The sequence below is a fragment of the Pleurodeles waltl genome, chromosome 10 (assembly GCF_031143425.1).
Source record: "Pleurodeles waltl isolate 20211129_DDA chromosome 10, aPleWal1.hap1.20221129, whole genome shotgun sequence".
Taxonomy (NCBI): Eukaryota; Metazoa; Chordata; class Amphibia; order Caudata; family Salamandridae; genus Pleurodeles; species Pleurodeles waltl.
This window is the reverse complement of record NC_090449.1, coordinates 602,821,403-602,842,275: the sequence shown is the minus strand read 5'-3', so window position 1 is coordinate 602,842,275 and position 20,873 is coordinate 602,821,403. Positions and strand designations below refer to the sequence as shown.

The following is a 20,873-nucleotide window of genomic DNA, read 5'->3' as shown; positions in this document are numbered from 1 at the left end:
GAGGCAAAGAGAGATAACATTCCTAATGCAGCAAGGAGAGATGGACCACTGGCAGCTTGTTGAAAGTAGGTGGCATGAGAGTAGGGGTGGTCACAAAGGGGAGGGTTTACCCCTTTGGACAAGCTGCAAAATCCAGTGGTCAGATGCCACTGACCTCCTGTATTGCAGGTGATGGCGTATCCTACCCCCCAATGGATGCTCGTGATGTTTGGAGGACAAACAAACTAAAGGAGTTTGAAGGCTGCTAGGTTGATGGACTAGTCTGCCTTCTAGCTACCTGTCCAGGTGGTCTGTAGGAATCTTGCCGTCGGCCACGAAAAGAATGCAGAACTTGAGGCCCTAGTGGTTGGGAGTGTGAAGATGTCGTTGGAAACCCCTTCCATGGCCACAAAGGGTGGGGGGGGGGGGGGGGGGGAGGTGAACTTGGTTTGGCAAGGGGCCATACAAAGACCCAAGGACGAGGATGTAGCCCTTCTGTCCTTAACGCACTGCAGCACTGAGCCCCCCTTCTCACCGAACAGACAAGAGCCATCAAAGGGCATGTCCAAGAGAGAAACTTGGACATCCCCCCGAAAACTCAGTGGTTCTCAACCAGGAATGGTGCCTAAGAGCCACTGGCAATGAAATCGCTCTGCCCAACGAGTCTGCGACCTTGTTTTATGGCAGCAAAGGAAAACAGAGTGCGGGTCCATCACCGACATCAGTTGGTGTCAAGTGCGGCATTGGTTAAAACCTGCCTTTCTGGTGGACATCCTGCATACCTGGAAAGGTTGTAAAAGGGTCAGTGAAACAGTGACTGATCACTCTCTCCAGATCTGCACTGAATGTCAAGGAAAGAAAATAACTGACGACCCAGTGATGGGGTGTAGACTATTTAGGCACTGAGCACAATTTCGGTGCTGATGACACCACACAGAGCTGAACAATGTCACCCGCCAGAGCTCAGGAGTACTGAACACCAAAGTTTATTGATCTAGTATTACGTATGGAGAATATTCTAAGGTAAGAAATCTCCAGCTAGAAGTCTCCATCTGAAAGCTGGCTTTCAGTTTGCAGTTAAGGGGTCACTACGCTGGGTAAATTATTTCATAGTAGACAATTCTCAACACCCGTGGAACTTGCTAAGTCTACTAAAAGAACAGTAGTTTTTTTCCTTATTTCATAGATTTAAAAATGACATTCAAGTGTTTGAGAGACTTTAAAGAGGAATCCTCGGAATTGTTGTAGCTCCTACCCAATTATTGCTCCTGGCACAAAACAGGAGTGTCCAAAATTTGCAGTATATCGATGACAGCCAAACCCATTACTTCTCTCAATATTACGGAAAGATGGATGATTGATTTGAATAGGCAATTAACTGACGCACAACGGAAGTACTGCTGTCAGCAAACCCAAAAAGTGTCTGAACGGTCATCTTAGAGCAGTTCACTATAAATTCACAGGGTCTATTTACACTCCCGCAGATGTACACGTTGTAGCCGTTTATGGGAGCTGGAGGGGCAGTGTGTGCCTCCAGTCTGACTGTGTTCCTTTACCTGCATGATGACGTAATTGTATTTTAGATATTGTGTCTTTAATAACTAGGCAGTGCTTACATTACCTCTGCTAGCACTGATTGATGGCATTTATTTTCTCTTCCTGTTACCATGTTTTTATTTCAACTCTAATTTGTTTTGCTTTATGTTCATTGTACGAAAAATTAAATAAAGCTTTGAAAAATTATGACCATAGTAAAAGAAGACTTCTCCTCCACGATGAGTTCAGCACAACTGAGAACTCTGGCTTCAGGAAAGGTGTCCGTACCAATAGGATTCTGAACAATAATCGGGGAAAGGTTTTCCGGCCCTGGCCTAAAAGTGCTAAAAAGACAAAAGTCTTTCAAGCTGAGCCAAAAAGGTGATGGAAGGCAATTTGAACCAAACAGGTGATGAAAGGCTTACGGTAGAGATGTTTTTATGTGTGCACTTATTTCTCAAACAGGCAATCTGGCATTCTTTTTCTTCGCCAACATAAAACCATATATATCACTGAAGTAGGTAGCAAAGTTGCTGCTGGAACTGCTTACTCAGACACAAGTTGAGTACTGGAAAAACAATGCCAAACCCAGGCACCAAAGCAGACTACTTCATTAAGGATCTTTTAAACTGACCCTGCTGGAGTAAGGCACAGTTCAGAAGGATTCAGTAAGTACAGGAAGGATAGGATTAGACTGCACCAAAGCTGGTTCCTAAAAGTCTGACTTTGTTCAGAAAAAACTGACACGGAGCTGCATTTTCCTTCCAAGAATGGGCTCTGCCACAGAGCAGGAAAGGAAATGCTGTTCTTTTAACATGTTCACATGAAATAAAAGACAATTAGAAAGAACAATTCTTAGGTTTGTGGCAAGACATGGCCTTGACTTTTATCTGCAGATTAGGCACCTGTTTGTGGCCTCTGCTATAAAGACTTCTAAAGCTGGAGAATTTGAATGAAAAGATTGTAGTAATGAACAAGCTACTTACCCTTTGCTAATGCTCTTTCTGGTGCATACTCTAACCACAGATCCCTCAAATTATGAATATACCCTGCTGCCAATGTGGATCTGGTGATTTTGATAAGTTTTGCCAACAGGTGGAGGTTTTGGCTCCACATCAATTCTGTCCCATGCCGGAAGTGACTCCAGAGCCATATATAAATGCCACTACTGTGTGCTGACATCAGTTCCTTTCTTTCTGCACCCTCCAATGTGGATCTGGAGCTAGTTCCTCTTTTTTCATCAGTTTCAAGCTCTTTTACATATTTTTTCTAATGTGCAAGGGGGAGGTCACCTTAAATTCTAGGCTTTAAACCTTGTGTGGAATGTCACAAGCAGATTTCTGTGATGGATCCACATGAGGTGTGCTTCAGGTGTCTATGGTAGGCACACGACTCGAAGCAAGGAGGGTGCCCTGATGTATCTGAAGGTGATGTGGAATGGTGATGTCAAACTGTATGTTGCAAAACAGGTGGAAATCACAAAAAAGCTTCTCCCACTCAAAGTCAAGGACTAAAACCCATATCCGTTCTCTAGGCCAGTTCCACAACAGGTCCTCATCACATTCCAAACTGAAGAAGAAAAAAAAAAAAACACAGGAAGACCAAGTGTGCATCATCCCAGCCTTGTAATTCTCCTTCTGAGAAGTTGTGAGGTCTCACAGTGGCTGCAGTCTTGTTCCATTGCCAAGGGACTGATTCCGCAACAAATTTAAGGAGGGTATGTTCAGCATCTTTAGCAACTTACCATCTCCCTCTGATGCAATCACAAATGTGTGTCAAATTTAAACAGCATCTTACAATTGTGAAGAAATATGGCATTCATTTGACTATGTGAATTTTTTTTTACATACCAGTTTGAAAGTAACAGATTTGTTTGTTTGAGGATCATCCACAATTTTTTGCAAATTGGCTGCAACTGGAGAGGAGACAAAATTATGAAGATGTCTTACACAGCTTGCTAGGAGGTAAGCACAGTAGTACATGCTTTTCAGTTCCAAGCCCAGACATAATATCTATATTTAAGTGAAACTGCTTTGCATTCATTTAAAATAAAAGCATAGCTACTTTCCCGGTTAGTTACAGTTAAGCTCTAGATTGCACTATTTCATCAGAGAAATGCTTACTTACTTAAGAAATGTTTCTGGAAGTGTGGGTTGGCAAGATGGCCAACGAGACGCACTTCAAGGGAGCTCCGGCTCCCTGACCACATTATCCTACAACATCATGAAGATAGAAGCAAATTAAAAGATTTCCTGCAATGCAGCAGACTCGCTGGGATTGTGGAGACAGTCAGAGGGGCTGACGGGCTCACTCTTACTCATCTGGGCACAGTGGAGGATGACTGATTGCTGCAACATGCTACGACACACACTCAGCAGTGAGGACCCATGTGGCACTGCTGGCCTGGTGTGTGCTAAAGGCATCCTGCAGCCAACTGGGAAGGAAACTAGAACACAGGTGTTGCCACGTGAGTGAAGGAGTTGTGTTCTATTGCTCCGGGTGAACTGGCGGCGCCTCAGGAGGATCGGATGCAACAGTAGTGAGCCTGAGTTACCACGATGAGGGGCGCGTGGCTGGAAAGGCTGCCAGACTAGCTCTGCTCGGACCAGAGAGGATCGTGAAGCAAAAGGAGCAGGGAAGGGAGCAGAGGAGAAATCAGACAGAGTTAAATAGATTTGGCAGAACAGAGGTGTGTCTGCAGGGGCCGGCTGCAGAGGGAGAAGTGTGTGGCGTTGCCATGGTACGTTGAGGAAAGTTTAGACCCACTGCGGTGACCTGATACGGAGACAGGAGCCTGCTGGGAGTGCTCCTGGCCCAGAATGGGCACTGCAGGCAGCAATATAGGCGAGGCACAGACAAAAGGAGGTCACACACTGCACAGACTACAATAGTCAAGAAGGCACACGTGGATGTAACAGCGGGAATGAGCCGAGGGATCTACTACTGATGCATTGAATGCAGCACGCACATCCTTAGGCCCAGTATAAATATTGGAGATTCCACAGGCCACAGAGGAAGAAGACGCTCAAATAGAGCAAGAACCATAGCAACAACAACAAGCAGTGAGTAATGATGAGACGGATAATACTTTGTCCAGTGTAATAAGTTGATGGAAGAGGCGCTAAGCAAACGCAGAGAGTAAGAAAAGAAGCAAGAAGTGGGCGAGATGGGTCCCCTGCGGCATTGGTGCTGGGAGGTGAACGGAAGAACCCTGAGAACTTTGTATAGTATGTTTAAACCTTAGTGACGAACACTACCTATACTACCAGCGAGGTATCTGCGGTGTGCTCACAGTGACCCTGTTCATGACAAATCCCAACCAGAAGTGCATATTAGCTACATGTAATTGACTTGTCAAGTAGTGTTAAAGTCCTAAAATTGCTCTGAAGGACACCTTCTGGGGTGCTACAATGGGAAAGGACAAACATCAGAAACAAGCCTAGGGTAATATCATGATGCAATATGCCACCCCTCGACAAGTCACCCCTCAGATTACTAGAAAGAGCTAGGAAGCAACGGAACACACGCCAGATCGTCAAGAGGAACCTTCTCGCGCAACCCTACTGGAGGCCATCCAGAGTTCAAGATTGGCACTAGAAGGACAGATAGCAGGAGTGATGGTAGAGGTGAACCCGCTCCGTGCGGGCTTACGCAAAATGGAGGATAAGGTGGGCACGCCAGGAACAAACAATGGGACCCTTCAGGCAGAGAGTCACCTCCTTAAGGCACAAGTAACACAACTGACCAAGATTGCAGCAGCCGCAGAAGAAATAACTAAGGATGCTGAAGGAAGGGCGTGCAGAAACAACCTATGTCTCCCAGGATTCCCGAAACGCACCGAGGGACAATCAGCAGAGCGGTTCCTAGAGAACTGGGTACAAGAAACTATAAAACCAAACAGTCTGTCATCTGATTTTGTGACTGAGCATGCACACAGAGTGCTGACGTTGATGTCCCAGGTGGGCGCCCCTCCCTGAGCATTTATAGCCAGTGAACTATAAAGACAGAGATGTAATCCTGAGGGTGGCTAGGGAGACACGGACATCACAGTTTGAGGGCTGCAATATTGCCATATATCCTGACTTCACACAACGTGCAAAAACGTTGTAAGACATTCCTAGAAGTGAAAAAATGTCTCTGAATTATGGGTTGTTGGTGCGTACTTTTATACCCAGAGAAACTGCAAGTCATAGACGCAGGAAAGACCCATTTCTTTGAGCAGCCAGAGGAGATGTGGTCCTGGCTGGACATGGAGGGTGAGCCTATAGGACAATCACTAGAGGAACATGTGCCATTCCTTCACAACAGACCGAGAAGAGGCTAATGGTAGCAGGGATCGGAGGGGGTGGAGAAAGACTACACAGGAAGTGGCAGGCTCAGGCAGAGTGGTGATCTGTGAAGATGGAACAATGGCAGCAGTGAGCTCGGACAACCTCAGTCAACCAGTGGGAAGAAGAGGCAAGGGAGACTATATCCTCGTAGGAAGAAGGGCCTTCTAATGTACCACAAAACACTAAAGAGGCAGTACCTGATTCTTTTGCATGAAGGCATATGAAGGCCAAGGTCAGCGTTATACACTCACAAGCATATGAGGCCTCTGAATCTCGTTGAGTGGGTATAGGGGGGCAATCTCATGAGCCACTGTATTTAAGAGACATATGAATGGCTACGCTGCAAGGTGGGGTTATGGGATACAGGCTGCGCAAAGTGAGTTTGACTCAAAGTTTGTGGATGACTAAAGGAGGCTTGAATGAAAGACTGAGCTGACGCAATTAGGTCAAGAGCTTTGGAATGTAGAGTACCGAACCGTCCAGACAGTCAGCAGTGCGGAGTATGCATGAGCTTGAGTGCGCTCACTGTTAAATATTCTCTTTATCTTCCATTGGCCTAATAGAGCAATCGGGGTGAAGTAGAAATGGAGTTTGCCAGTTGAAGTGGGAAGGGGAAGGCTGAGTGCCTTGCTAATCAATTTTACTGGACATGTACTTGGTTCATCACTAACGTTATTGGTCCTGGGTGGGAGTCAACAAAGTTGTAAGATGTTTGTCCATTGAGGTTGCTGCCATCTCATCATATGGGAATTTACACAGATCAACAGATAAACCAATATAATGACAGTTGCAGCTAGGTACAAATTTCTCTCTTGGAACATGAGAGGACTTAACTCATACAACAAGCGCTATAGGGTGCTATCAGTCATTAAATGACATGAGGTTAGTATAGCCTGCCTACAGGGGAGACATCTAATAGAAGCTGAAGCCAAAAACCTTGCAAAGAAATAGAGAGGTCTGACATATTAGGCCACATATTCTTCATTCTCCAGAGGGGTGCTAGTGTGGGTTGCACCAGCAGTTCCATTCACATTGCCATACATGGAAGCAGACATTGAGGGACGCTATGTACTAGTGCAGGGCAGGCTAGATGGAAAGGACGTAGTATTTATCAATTCATATGGGCCAAATGTAGATGATGAATCCTTTTACATCAGAATGTGAGATGTGATGGTACCAGCATCTTGGACTGATATGACTACGGCTGGTGATTTTAATTGTATAGTGGATGGCGATCTTGTTTGCCATCCTCCCTATCAGTGCACTAAACCTAGAATGACAGCTGGGAAATCAAAACATAACTGGGGCTCACTGACGTTTGGAGGGACACTCACCAGGACAACGGGAATACAACTGCCATTCGGCCACACATTGAACTTTTAGCAGACTAGATCACATGCTGGTGACCACAACTGGCCCACAGGGTACAGAAGTCAACACACCTGTTGCGCTCTCTGTCCGACCAGGCACCCGTCACATGCTTGTTTGAGTGGGGGGTAGTTTCAGGTTAACCAATACATGGGGCTTCCCGGCCAACATACTACAAGACAGACTATCTCAATATGACTGGACTACAACAGTGTAGCGCAATGGAGTGAGAGGCGATGAAAGCTGTGGTGAGGGGCAGATGCGTGGGCCTCTCCTGCAGGGTGAGACGGACATTACAAACAGAACTTCTCCGTAAGGAAAAAGCCTTGGCAGACATTCAGGCTTTACCTCAAGATGATGGAAGAAGACAGGAGAGGAAGAATGACATGGTACAACAGGTGACATCTATTAGGGACAGACTTGAACATTACATGCAGAGGTCCTCTTGTCAACTACTACATAGGGAGACGGTTTGGGCCAGCTCTTAGCATGGATCCTTCGCCAAGAGACGCCATGGCATCCTGAGCTTCATCTTAAAATGCCTGGAGGGGGAGACACTTTCACTCAGCAATGTATACTTGAAGTATTCAGAGAGCATCTGACCCTGATCAGAAGTGCATTTCCAATTACCTGATGGGACTGCAGATCCCACGGGTGGGGAGGGATGTGGCACAGGAACCAGCCATGGATCTTCGTTAGAGGTGGTCAGGATGGCTTTAGCATCCCTTCCGACTGGGAAAACACCTGGTAATGACAGCTTTACAGCCAAATCCTATCAAGCATACAACACAGAGATGGCGCAGCAACTGGTTGATAGTGTATGTGGAGGCACTCGAGAAGAGTACTTCCGCCGACCATGCTGGAGGGTAGCATAGTCATGGTTCTGAAACCCGGGGTAGAGGCATCTGATCAGTCAGCTTATCGTCCACTCACAATTATTAATACTGACATGAAAGTCTTGTGCAAGGTACTTGCTCTGCGTTCAGTGATTACCCACCTGATCTACTAGGATCAATGTGAACCTTAGAAGACTGATACATCTCATGCATGATGTCGGGGGCAGGGGAAGGAATTGGTAGTGGTCTCCACTGACATTCACAAGGCACCCGATACAGTGGAGTGGAAATACTAATGGCCCTGCGGAAGGCAATGGAGTTTGGACAACGAGTGCAATTACTCTATAAGGAGCTCACAGCCAGGGTCAGACAGGGAAATTTGTGCTCGGCTTCTCTGGCGGTGCATAGGGGTACGTGTAAAGGATACCTGCTGTCTCCTCTATTCTTCTCCATAGCACTGGAACCCTTGGCCATACAGACGCAAAATGAAAAGGTGGTGTGGGGGCAATTGAGTGAAGAAGGTAAATCATCTTGTGTGTCTTTATGCAGATGAGACACTCTTCTACCTGAGGCCCCCAATGGAGTCACTAACATTGCTCCTGAGGTGTCTTAAAGCTTTCGGAGAGCTTACTGGTTTACGTATTAACCAGTGCAAGTCCTTGGTGTTTCCGCTGGGGCTGCTGGCTACGGTTGCCACCCCTACCCCGATGCTGGGAAACTGATAATTTCCAATATCTGGGGATTTTAGTGGCAAATATGGTCAGAAGGAGGAAGGAGCATAATATTGACTGAATAATGGAGGTTTTGAGTAAGTCAAATACAATTCGGGAACATACTTCAGCTGTCTCTCATCGGGAGGGTGGCAAAGATAGTTATCTTGCCACACTGCATATATACTCTACAAAATTCATTTGACATGCTCCAGAGAGCAGCCTTTAGGTGTTTAAACGTCTTACGTACAACTCTTATCTGGGCAGGAGGCGGGGGCAATGTGTCCCAGGACATCTTACATCTACCCACAAAGGCAGGTGGGCTTAGCGTTTCAAATATGGAAATGTACTATTTAGCATCCCAATGGCAACATGCAGCCCACTGGCTGGCAGAGGGGGACGATTGGGAGAAGACCTTACTTCCACACGAGTCTAGTCACACCATTTTACCAACTGACATGTAGCAGGGTAGGGATGACAGCATAGTTCCCTATCTTATCAGCTTCATTGCAGGAGCGAGCAGTGAGTGATATTGGGACAAGCTCCCTTTGCACAAGAGTTTAATTTTTGGGGATCTTCTGCTGTCCCGAAACCTGGCCGCTTCAGTGGACGTTGGCACATGGTAGGAGGGGGCTGCAAGTGAATTGGAGACTTTAATCCCAATGAGGTATTCATCTCATCTGAAGTGGCTCGAGACACCTTTGATGTAAGACAAGGACAATTCCTCCTGTACACCAGCATGGTGGACATAGTATGCGAGGTATGGTCTACATATCTGAAGGCCCCATCATCATCTTCTCTGTTCTGGGCACTGCTAGAACTAGGAGGCTTTAGTCACTTAGTTTCACAATTATACACGGCCACAATCACAGATAAACCTTGGGCCCCATTCCCAGCCAGGGTGACGTGGGAGGAGGACCTGGGAACACCATTAAGGGACGTACAGTGGAAGAGAGTATGTGCATTTCTACAGTTGGGATCATGCAATGCACTATTCAAATGGATACACTTCAATTACATTAATTGAACCTCTATTACTACTTAAAACGATTCTGTTAGAACAGATGGATGTCATCGCTGTAAAAATCAAACTGCAACTTTTCCTCATTTAGCCTGGTCCTGTCTGCTAATTCATACCTTCTGGGACAAAGTGGTGCAACGATTTGGGAGAGTGGGGGCGTGACCGTGGGGTGAGATTCAGTGATTTGTCTACTGGGTGATATTAAGAAACGTAAGGGCAGGAAAATGGAATCAAAATTTAAACAACTAAGCCTACTACTTGCAAAACAGAGTTGCTATATCATAGATGGGGCATGCAGGACCCAGTCAGAAGGTTTGGGTGCGGGATGTTAATGAATGGGAGGTGGCGGAGGAGGTATGCCTACGTCAATGTAGACAAGTCAAACGGGTTACTGAAGACCTGCAAACCTGGTGATTGCTCATTACTAGGTTTGATTGGAACGATGGGGACTCGATGGACGAGTCCTCAGATACGGGGATTGAGAGACCACTGAGATACATATGCTGAGGTTCACACAGATGGAAGGAGAGGACACTAGAATAATATCAGCTGATGCATTATGCAAAGAATGGTTATCTTTGGGATTCACCACTACTATATGTTCTATGATGAAAGATGGCTGTAATGTTTAAATTGATGTCGAGTATCTTTGTTGTACTTGTTTATTACTGAAATATAATAAAATAATGTCGATAAAAAAATAAATGTTTCTAATGGATAGTTAATTTTCACAGCAAAGGTCTTTCTTGAGGGACTCTCAAGCACTTGGCTGGATCTTAAGTCTAGAAATTTGAGTTTTGCTTAAAGGGAAACAAAATAAAACCTAGACATGCCTTTTTGTCTTTGAAGAATCCTTAATTAGGATATAAGGCATGGCACAGTAGAACTATGCCCAAGGTGCCTCTTAAGCTTCATTCCAAAAGAGGGACAAGGAAAGCACAAAAAAGGTGCACTTGAGGTGCTGATGGGCGAGAAGGGATGATGAAAATGATGATGGGAGAGATGTGGGTATGAAGAATCTTCAGGAAAAAGAGAATCCATGAGAAATATTACTGGAGTTATGCAAATAACGTATTGTACTGTTACTTGCTGCAGATTCTAAATCCCTTGAAAGATTAGCAAATTAGCCAAGAAATTGTGGCATACTTCTGAAACTCGACATTACCACACACAAACTCACCAATCAACAAAGAGGCACTTTCAGTTATAGGCAAAACCTATTGGTTTTGCTGCTAGTCTGTGAGGTGTGACAGTGCTTCCAGTTGGGTCATGGCTAGACTGAGGGTTGTAAGAGCGCGGTTGGCAGCATGAGACCGATGGGCTATGAGGAGTGTGCTACTGCTAACAGTGAGAGACTGCTTGTGTGAAGAGTGTAAGAGTGGTGTTAGTGGTGTGAAAATGGTATAAGAGTCCAAATACTATTGAGTAGGTTACACATGCACCACATGTGTGCTGTTGGTGTGATTCACGTGTTTACATGTTTAAAAGTTTTAAATGCAGTATGTCTTGTATTGTGAGAGTACTTTGGTCTCTCATTCCTGATATTCACAAGTGCTGTTTCCCACGAGTGGGTGCAGTTTGCAAACAGGTGGCACCACACCCACAAACAACATATATAGCGGCCCATTACAAATGGGGTCTATGCTAACTATGTCTCACTTGCATTTCCACAGGTATCAATGCGGGACACCACATCAGTTGGGTGAATTGCACCTTATCACAGAGCATGTATTATTTATGTTTTCATTAGAGGTAGTCAAACAAGGAGTGGCACCAGGGAGTCAACATTGGTCCTGAAGAGGAGCCTGGGGTAAGGCTCTGAAACATGTGGACTAGGAAGTCAGGTACATAACATCCCCCACTTCCGCAGCCCCTTTTTAATCATACTGCCTCCAAGAGACCTATTAAATCATTGGAATTACTAGGAGACAGGTATTTTTAACTCACCCAAGACCCCACCACTCCTAACCCTCCTGTGATTCACATTGACGAGACTACATCAGTGCTCCCACGTAACCCATAGGTTGTAGCACATCCCGCTCAGTAGCGGAACGAGAAGAAATCCAATGGTGAAGCATGCCACCAAGGGGTAACCCCGGTGGATGAGGGTTTTTCTAACAGGAAAATAATTTTTCCTACCCATCCTGTGGTAGATTTTTTGTGAAAATGCTAGTCAACGTGAGTGCTTCAAGTGGCTCACTGACAGAATCTGGGAAACAAAAATATTGTGTGGACTGAATACAGTGTGAATTAGGGCCAATATAACAAGAAGGCTAGTGCAAATAGATTAGTATAGATTTACTATTCCTAACTTCACATCTCCGTACATAAAAAAATATATATATATATATATATATATATATATATATATATATATATATATATATATATACACATACATATATATACACACACACACATACATAAAAAAAAAAAACTTGGCTTACCTATAGAAACTTATATTCACAATGTTTTGTCCTTAATGTTCTTGATACAATATTTTTTGTCCCACAATATTTTTGTTTACGATATTCTGTCTAAATACCGCTTCCAGTGATGTATGACTGCTAGTCTATGAGGGAGGTAAAAGTGCAGTCTGTACTTTGACTAATACTGTATTAAGGGTAAGAGAATGCTGTGATTAGTGTCTTAATACTAGTTTGGTAGTGTGCAAGTGCCTGAGACTACTACTCTGGGGTATAAGAGAAGATTCTAATAGTGTGCAACTGCTACATTTTGAGGATTATGAAGGAGTGGTCTGTAGTGTAAGACTGCTCCTTTGTGAGCAGACTGAGGGGGGCCCATCAGTAGAGTGAGGGTGCATGTTTGTGAGAGGTGTGAGTGCTGTCTGTATTGCAAGACGGCTATTTGGAGGGTTGTGAAAGTGCCATCTGTAGTGTGACGGTTAGTTTGTGAGAGATGTGAGTGTTAGTATGTGATGCTTTTGTGTGGAGCGTTCTCACTTCCGTCACAGAGTAGCAGTCTTTAATGGATGAAGGGTATGAGTGCTCAAGGTAGCGTGAGGCAGCTAATCTGAGAGATGTGTCAGAGCTGTCCGTAGTTGACTGCTAATCTGTTAGAAGCATAAGAATGATATAGGTAGTGTGAGACAGGTACTTTGAGTGCTGTGAGATTGCCATCGGTAGTACAGGTGTTCATGTCTGACAGTGCTACAATGTTTTCAGCAATGTGAATGTTATTATGTGAGGTATTTGAGTGTGCTGTCAGTAGTGTGAGAACGATAATCTGTGAGGCATGTGAGTGCTGCTGTGCTAGTGTGAGATTGGTAGTCTGAGGGTTGTGAGTGCTGCCTGTAGTGTGAGACAGGTGTGTTAGAATATGTAAATAGTATTGTGAAACTGGTAGGCTCAAAGCCTATCCTCTGGAGGAGTCATGATGAGCTCTGACATGCAACAACTTATGCGAAGTGGTTGGGCAGGGTCATCAAGTGTACCCATGCATTGAGTGGGCCAGAGCCGACCAAAGTGGATGGAATATCCACAGGTGCATCACTTTCAACTCCTGAGATAATTCTGCACTGGATTCCTAAGCTTCTGAGTCAATATATTCTCGGATGGGCTGGGGGACAGGTAGTTGAGATGACTCGGAGCCTGCTGCTGCTCCTCTTCAGCGTCCATGGTATCAACTTCCCCAAGGATGTCAGGGGTCTCTGAAGTGGACTGGGCCTATCCAGCTGCGTGCCCTTAATCTCAGAGCTGATATAGATTATTTTTGCTGTATTCGTAGAAGCTCTCATTGTGGTTCTGCAAGAGGTATAAGCTGCACACGGCATGGCAGTCAGATCAGGGATTTAGAGTGAAAGTGGGGGTAGTGGTTAAAAGGCATCAGTTTCATCACCTCAAGAGCGTCTTCATTCTCCGAAGGGAGTGTGGAACATGCAGCATCCCGAAGGGCCCTGGGGGCTGAGGCCCATCATCAAAGGGGTCGAAAGATGGAACCGGTGCAAAAGTCAAGATGATACATGTCACAGAATGTTTGTTCTTGAGATGAGGTAGCTTGGGCCGGGGGGGGCAGGGTGGGGGGGGAAGGGTTGGTGGAGGAGAGGAAGTCTGCAGACTCAAAGCCATGAAGTGAACCAACAAACTCGAGACCAAACACACTTGATCACGTTCGGAGAAAAACAATCTAACTATGGAATCATGACCACGCGCATCTACATCCAGTAAGACTCACAGAGATCAGGGACTCAAAAGACTTCTTTGAAGAAAAACAACAACCACACATGCTACGAACATGTGCACACACAAAATATATATATATATATATATATATATATATATATATATATATACACACATATATACACACCTATATCTATGTATATATATATGGAAAATGTCACTTACCCAGTGCACATCTGTTCGTGGCATGTTCAGCTGCAGATTCTCATGCTATGCACAGGTCCTGCCATCTAGTGTTGGGCTTGGAGTGTTACAAGTTGTTTTTCTTCGAAGAAGTCTTTTCGAGTCACAGGACCGAGTGACTCCTCCTTTTCGGCTCCATTGTGCATGGGCATCGACTCCATCTTAGATTGTTTTCCCGCAGAGGGTAAGGTAGGAGTGATAGAGTGTAAAGAAAAAGATGTCTATGCAATGGAATAGAGATATATATATATATATACACATATGTACAAATTTAAATGTAACTTAAATGGCTACAGGCTCCCGGGGAGGAGTGAGGGCGCATGTGAATCTGCAGCGGAACATGCCACGAACAGATGTACACTGGGTAAGTGACATTTTCCGTTCAATGGCATGTGTAGCTGCAGATACACATACTATGCATAGACTACAAAGCAGATCTCCTCCAATAAGCGGTGGTTAGCCTGTAGGAGTTGAAGTTGTTTGAAATAGGAGCTGTTGTTATCCCGAAAGGTAACACTTCGAACTGGTAATGTTTTCCTTGTGTTACAAATCTGAGATATTTTCTGTGCGCTGGATCGATGGGTATGTGAAAATACGCATCTTTTAGATCCAGTGTTGCCATAAAATCTTGTTTTTGTAACTGTGGGACTACATCCTGTAGTGTTACTAGGTGAAAGTGTTCTGATATGATGTAGCGATTGAGAGTTCTGAGCTCTAGTATTGGTCTCAATTTTTTGTCTTTTTGGGACTGAGGAAATAAAGGGAGTAAACCCCTGTTCCTTTTTGATGATGTGGCACAAGCTCTATGGCTTGTTTGAGTAATAGTGCCTGTACCTCTGTTTGCAACATTGAAATGTGTTGAGATGAGAGTTTGTGTGGTTTTGGGGGTATATCTGGAGGAGTTTGTGTGAACTCTATGCAGTAACCATGTTGGATAATGGATAAGACCCAATTGTCTGTTGTGATGGGTAACCAGTAGGTGTGAAACTTTTGTAGTCTTCCTCCCACAGGGGAAGTGTGGCGAGGGAAGATGTGGATGAAGTCACTGTTTGGTATGTGTGGGTTGCTTTGAGGGTTGATATTTACCTCTAGATCTGGGAAATTGTCCTCTGTAGGTTCCCCGAAACCCCCTCTCTGGTATTGTGTCTGGTAAGAGGGTTTGGATTGGGAGGTAGATGGCTCAGATGGTTGTGGTCTAAAGCCTCCCCTATACTGAGGCTTTCGAAATGAGCCTCTGTATTGAGTTGAGTAAAGCTCCCCCATAGCTTTTGCAGTGTTGCCGTCTTTTTTCATTTTGTCAATGGCTGTATCAACCTGTGCAGCAAATAGTTGGTGTTCGTTAAAAGGCATGTTTAGAACAGCCTGCTGAATATCAGGTTTAAAGCCTGACGACCTAAGCCATGTGTGTCGCCTAATGGTGACCGACGTATTAATAGTTCTTGCGGCTGTGTCTGCTGAGTCTAACGCTGATCTGATCGGATTACTGGTAATTGCCTGTCCCTCCTCTACTACCTGCTGGGCTCTCTTCTGTTGGTCTTTTGGGAGATGTTGGATAATGTCTTTCATCTCACCCCAGTGGGCCCTGTCGTATCTGGCCATTAGCGCCTGGGAATTGGCTATACGCCATTGATTAGCTGCCTGTGATGTCACCCTTTTACCCGCAGCATAACATTTTTCTCTTTCCTTATCTGGAGGGGGTGCGTCCCCAGAGGACTGGGAGTTAGCCCTCTTCCTTGCTGCGCTGACTACTACGGAATCTGGGGGTAGCTGTTGGGTAATAAATGCTAGGTCTGAAGGCAGCGGCTTATATTTCTTTTCTACCCTTGGAGTAATTGCTCTTGCTTTAACTGGTTCCTGGAAGATTTGATGTGCATGTTTTAACATGCCAGGAAGCATGGGTAGACCCTGATAGGTGGCGTGAGTTGAGGACAACGTGTTAAATAAAAAATCATCTTCAAGAGGTTCTGTGTGCATGGCTACGTTATGAAATGCCGCTGCCCTAGCTAAAACCTGTGTATATGAGGTGCTATCCTCTGGAGGTGATGGCTTTGATGGATAGCACTCTGGACTATTGTCTGAAATGGGATCACCATAAAGGTCCCATGGGTCAGTGTCATCCCGGTGTGACTGTACAGAGTGCGCTGGAGACTGTGCAGTGGGGGTAGCAGGCGGGGAGACTGTTAGGTGAGGAAAATGAGGAGGAGACTGGTGAGGTGAAAATTGAGGAGGCGGAGATTTCTGTCTTGGTTTTGGCACTTTAGCTGGTGGCTGATCAGTGTCCAAATGTCCATGAAAGGCCAGTTTCCTCTTTGTTTTTAGAGGAGGTGCAGTGAGGATTTTTGCCAGTGTCTTTATGAATTTGGATTCTGGCCTGTTTTTCATCAAAATACTCCATTTGCGTAAGTTCTTCGGCAAGTTTATGGCTTTTTTTCAATTGCTTGGAAAGTCCATGCTCCTCTGTGTATGTGTGTTTTTTCGGCTCCCAAGCCGGCTTCTTCGGGATCGAAAGGCCTGAAGTACTTGTTGGCCTCGGCTCCGAGAGGGATTTTCGGGGCTTCGACTCGATGGGTCGGTACTTGAGAATTTCGGAACTTGTGCCTCGGCTCAAGTCCGAAGGCTTAGTTGGTGTGGCCTTTCTCAATGCCGAAGATGTTGCTTGGTCATCAGTAGTTTTCTTACGGGTGGAGCTATGGCCTTCTGGCAGTGGCGTCCCCGAGGCCTTGAATTTGGGCTTGGATTGGGTCGGGGCAAGCGTACTCACGTGCTGCCCCGCTGTTATCGGTCGGTCGTTGTCAGACTCGTGCTCAGAGTCAGACCCCTGAACGGAGACTGCGGTGTGGATCATCTCCTCTCCTTCTGCGTCGAGGCGTTCGGTGCTTCGGGACGCCATCTCTAACCTTCGTGCACTTTGGTCTCTCAGAATCTTTTTTGAGCAGAAGGATCTGCAGGCTTCGCAAGTATCCTCTCGGTGGTCTGGAGATAGACACAGTTTACACACTAGATGTTGGTCCGTGTAAGGATACTTGGCGTGGCACCGAGGGCAGAAACTAAACGGGGTCCGGTCCATGAGACTTCGACAAGACTTTTGGTCGGGCCGACCAGGCCCAAGTTGGGTGTGGGTGCCCCGAAGGGCAAGTAGAGATCTGTGTCCGCCGGTACCAGGTGTTGATGATAGATGGTACTCGATCGAAAACAATACCGACTAATTTAGAGAGTTTGTAATACTTTTCCGACTCGAACAACCGGAGTGAAAAGAAGGCCGTCCGAACCCGACGGCGGAAAGAAAACAATCTAAGATGGAGACAATGCCCATGCGCAACGGAACCGAAAAGGAGGAGTCACTCGGTCCCGTGACTCAAAAAGACTTCTTTGAAGAAAAACAACTTGTAACACTCCGAGCCCAACACTAGATGGCAGGACCTGTACATAGCATGTGTATCTGCAGCTACACCTGCCATCGATTATATATATATATATATATATATATATATATATATATATGGAAAATGTCACTTACCCAGTGTACATCTGTTCGTGGCATTAGTCGCTGCAGATTCACATGCTGTGCACATCCCGCCATCTGGTGTTGGGCTCGGAGTGTTACAAGTTGTTTTTCTTCGAAGAAGTCTTTTCGAGTCACAAGATCGAGGGACTCCTCCCATTTCGGCTCCATTGCGCATGGGCGTCGACTCCATCTTAGATTGTTTTCCCCCGCAGAGGGTGAGGTAGGAGTTGTATATGCTAGTAATAGTGCCCATCCAATGGAGTGAATACGTATGTACATAATGTAGTTTAAAGTAATATATTTACAAATATACAGATGTTCAAGATTAACTTCTAAACGGCTACAGGCTCCCGGGGAGGCGGGTGGGCGCATGTGAATTTGCAGCGACTAATGCCACGAACAGATGTACACTGGGTAAGTGACATTTTCCGTTCGATGGCATGTGTAGCTGCAGATACACATGCTGTGCATAGACTAGTAAGCAGTTATCTCCCCAAAAGCGGTGGTTCAGCCTGTAGGAGTTGAAGTTGTTTGAAACAATGTTCGTAGTACTGCTTGGCCTACCGTGGCTTGTTGTGTCGTTAACACATCTACACAGTAGTGTTTGGTAAATGTATGAGGTGTAGACCATGTAGCTGCCTTACATATTTCGGTCATTGGAATATTTCATAGAAAGGCCATGGTAGCACCTTTCTTTCTAGTTGAGTGTGCCTTTGGTGTAATAGGCAGTTCTCTTTTTGCTTTAAGATAACAGGTTTGAATGCACTTAACTATCCATCTAGCAATGCCTTGTTTAGAAATTGGATTTCCTGTATGAGGTGTTTGAAAAGCAATAAATAATTGTTTTGTTTTTCAAATTAGTTTTGTTCTGTCAATGTAGTACATTAACGCTCTTTTGATGTCTAATGTATGTAGTGCTCTTTCAGCTACAGAGTCTGGCTGTGGGAAGAACACTGGTAATTCTACTGTTTGATTTAAGTGGAACTGTGATATGACTTTTGGTAAAAATTTAGGATTTGTCCGTAGAACTACTTTATGCTTGTGTATTTGAATAAATGGTTCTTGTATGGTAAATGCTTGAATCTCACTTACTCTTCTTAAAGAAGTGATGGCAATTAAAAATGTAACTTTCCATGTTAAGTATTGCATTTCACAAGAGTGCATGGGCTCAAAAGGTGGACCCATGAGTTGTGTTAAGACAATGTTGATGTTCCATGAAGGAACTGGTGGTGTTCTTGGTGGTATAATTCTCTTTAGACCTTCCATAAATGCTTTTATGACTGGTATCCTAAATAGAGAAGTTGAGTGCGTAATTTGCAGGTAAGCTGAAATTGCTGTAAGATGTATCTTAATGGAAGAAAAAGCTAGCTTTGACTTTTGCAGATGTAGTAAGTAAGGAACAATGTCTTTGGCAGATGCGTGTAAGGGTTGAATTTGATTATTATGGCAGTAATAAACAAATCTTTTCCACTTATTTGCATAGCAATGTCTAGTGGTAGGTTTCCTAGCTTGTTTTATGACCTCCATACATTCATGTGTAAGGTCTAAGTGTCCGAACTCTAGGACTTCAGGAGCCAGATTGCTAGATTCAGCGATGCTGGATTTGGGTGTCTGATCTGTTGTTTGTGTTGCGTTAACAGATCTGGTATGTTTGGTAGTTTGACATGAGGCACTTCTGAGAGGTTTAGTAATGTTGTGTACCAAGGTTGTCTTGCCCATGTTGGTGCTATTAGAATGAGTTTGAGTTTGTTTTGACTCAACTTGTTTACTAGATATGGAAGGAGTGGGAGAGGAGGAAAAGCGTAAGCAAATATCCCTGACCAACTCATCCATAACGCATTGCCCTGAGACTGATCTTGTGGGTACCTGGATGCGAAGTGTTGGCATTTTGCGTTTTCCTTTGTTGCAAATAGATCTATTTGTGGTGTTCCCCAACTCTGGAAGTAAATATTCAGTATTTGGGGGTGAATCTCCCATTCGTGGATCTGTTGGTGATCCCGAGAGAGATTGTCTGCTAACTGATTCTGAATTCCTGGAATAAATTGTGCTATTAGGCGAATGTGGTTGTGAATCGCCCAATGCCATATTTTCTGTGCCAGGAGACACAACTGTGTTGAGTGTGTCCCTCCCTGTTTGTTTAGGTAATACATCGTTGTCATGTTGTCTGTTTTGACAAGAATGTGTTTGTGGCTTATTATGGGTTGAAATGCCTTTAGCGCTAGAAATACTGCCAATAGTTCTAAGTGATTTATGTGAAACTGTTTTTGGTGAGTGTCCCATTGTCCTTGGATGCTGTATTGATTGAGGTGTGCTCCCCACCCTACCATAGAGGCATCTGTCGTTATTACATATTGTGGCACTGGGTCTTGGAAAGGCCGCCCTTGGTTTAAATTTATACTGTTCCACCATTGAAGCTATGTGTATGTTTGGCGGTCTACCAACACCAGATCTAGAAGTTGACCCTGTGCCTGTGACCACTGTGATGCTAGGCACTGTTGTAAGGGCCGCATGTGCAACCTTGCATTTGGGACAATGGCTATGCATGAGGACATCATGCCTAGGAGCTTCATCACCATTTTGACTTGTATTTTTTGTTTTGGATACATGGTCTGTATTACATTGTGAAATGCCTGAACTCTTTGTGGACGTGGAGTGGCAATCCCTTTTGCTGTGTTGATTGTCGCCCCTAAGTATTGCTGTGTTTGACACGGCAGAAGGTGTGACTTTGTGTAGTTGATTGAGAAACCTAGTTTGTGGAGGGATTCTATGACATACTTTGTGTGTTGTGAACACCTCTCTAGCGTGTTGGTTTTGATTAACCAATCGTCTAGGTACGGGAACACATGTATTTGCTGCCTTCTGATATGTGCAGCTACGACTGCTAGGCACTTTGTGAAAACTCTTGGCGCAGTTGTTATTCCGAATGGCAACACCTTGAATTGGTAATGTATCCCTTGGAATACAAACCTTAAGTACTTTCTGTGTGAAGGATGTATTGGTATATGGAAATATGCATCCTTTAGGTCTAGTGTTGTCATGTAGTCTTGTTGTTTGAGTAGTGGGATTACGTCTTGTAATGTCACCATGTGAAAGTGATCTGATTTGATGTAGGTATTTAATGTTCGGAGATCTAATATAGGTCTCAGACTCTTGTCTTTTTTGGGTATGAGAAAGTACAGAGAGTAAACTCCTGTTCCTTTCT

General features: G+C 44.7%; 1 protein-coding gene across 2 annotated transcripts in view; it reads right to left on the bottom strand.

Moving 5' to 3' along the window:
• The window catches only part of OXSR1 (oxidative stress responsive kinase 1), a 645,496-nt gene that overhangs the window by 18,784 nt on the left and 605,839 nt on the right, over positions 1–20,873 (bottom strand). For both annotated transcript variants that reach the window (XM_069211068.1, XM_069211067.1), the window contains exon 17: positions 3,366–3,430. In XM_069211068.1, coding sequence (XP_069067169.1) covers positions 3,366–3,430 — 65 coding nt within the window. The remainder of the gene's footprint in view (positions 1–3,365; positions 3,431–20,873) is intronic.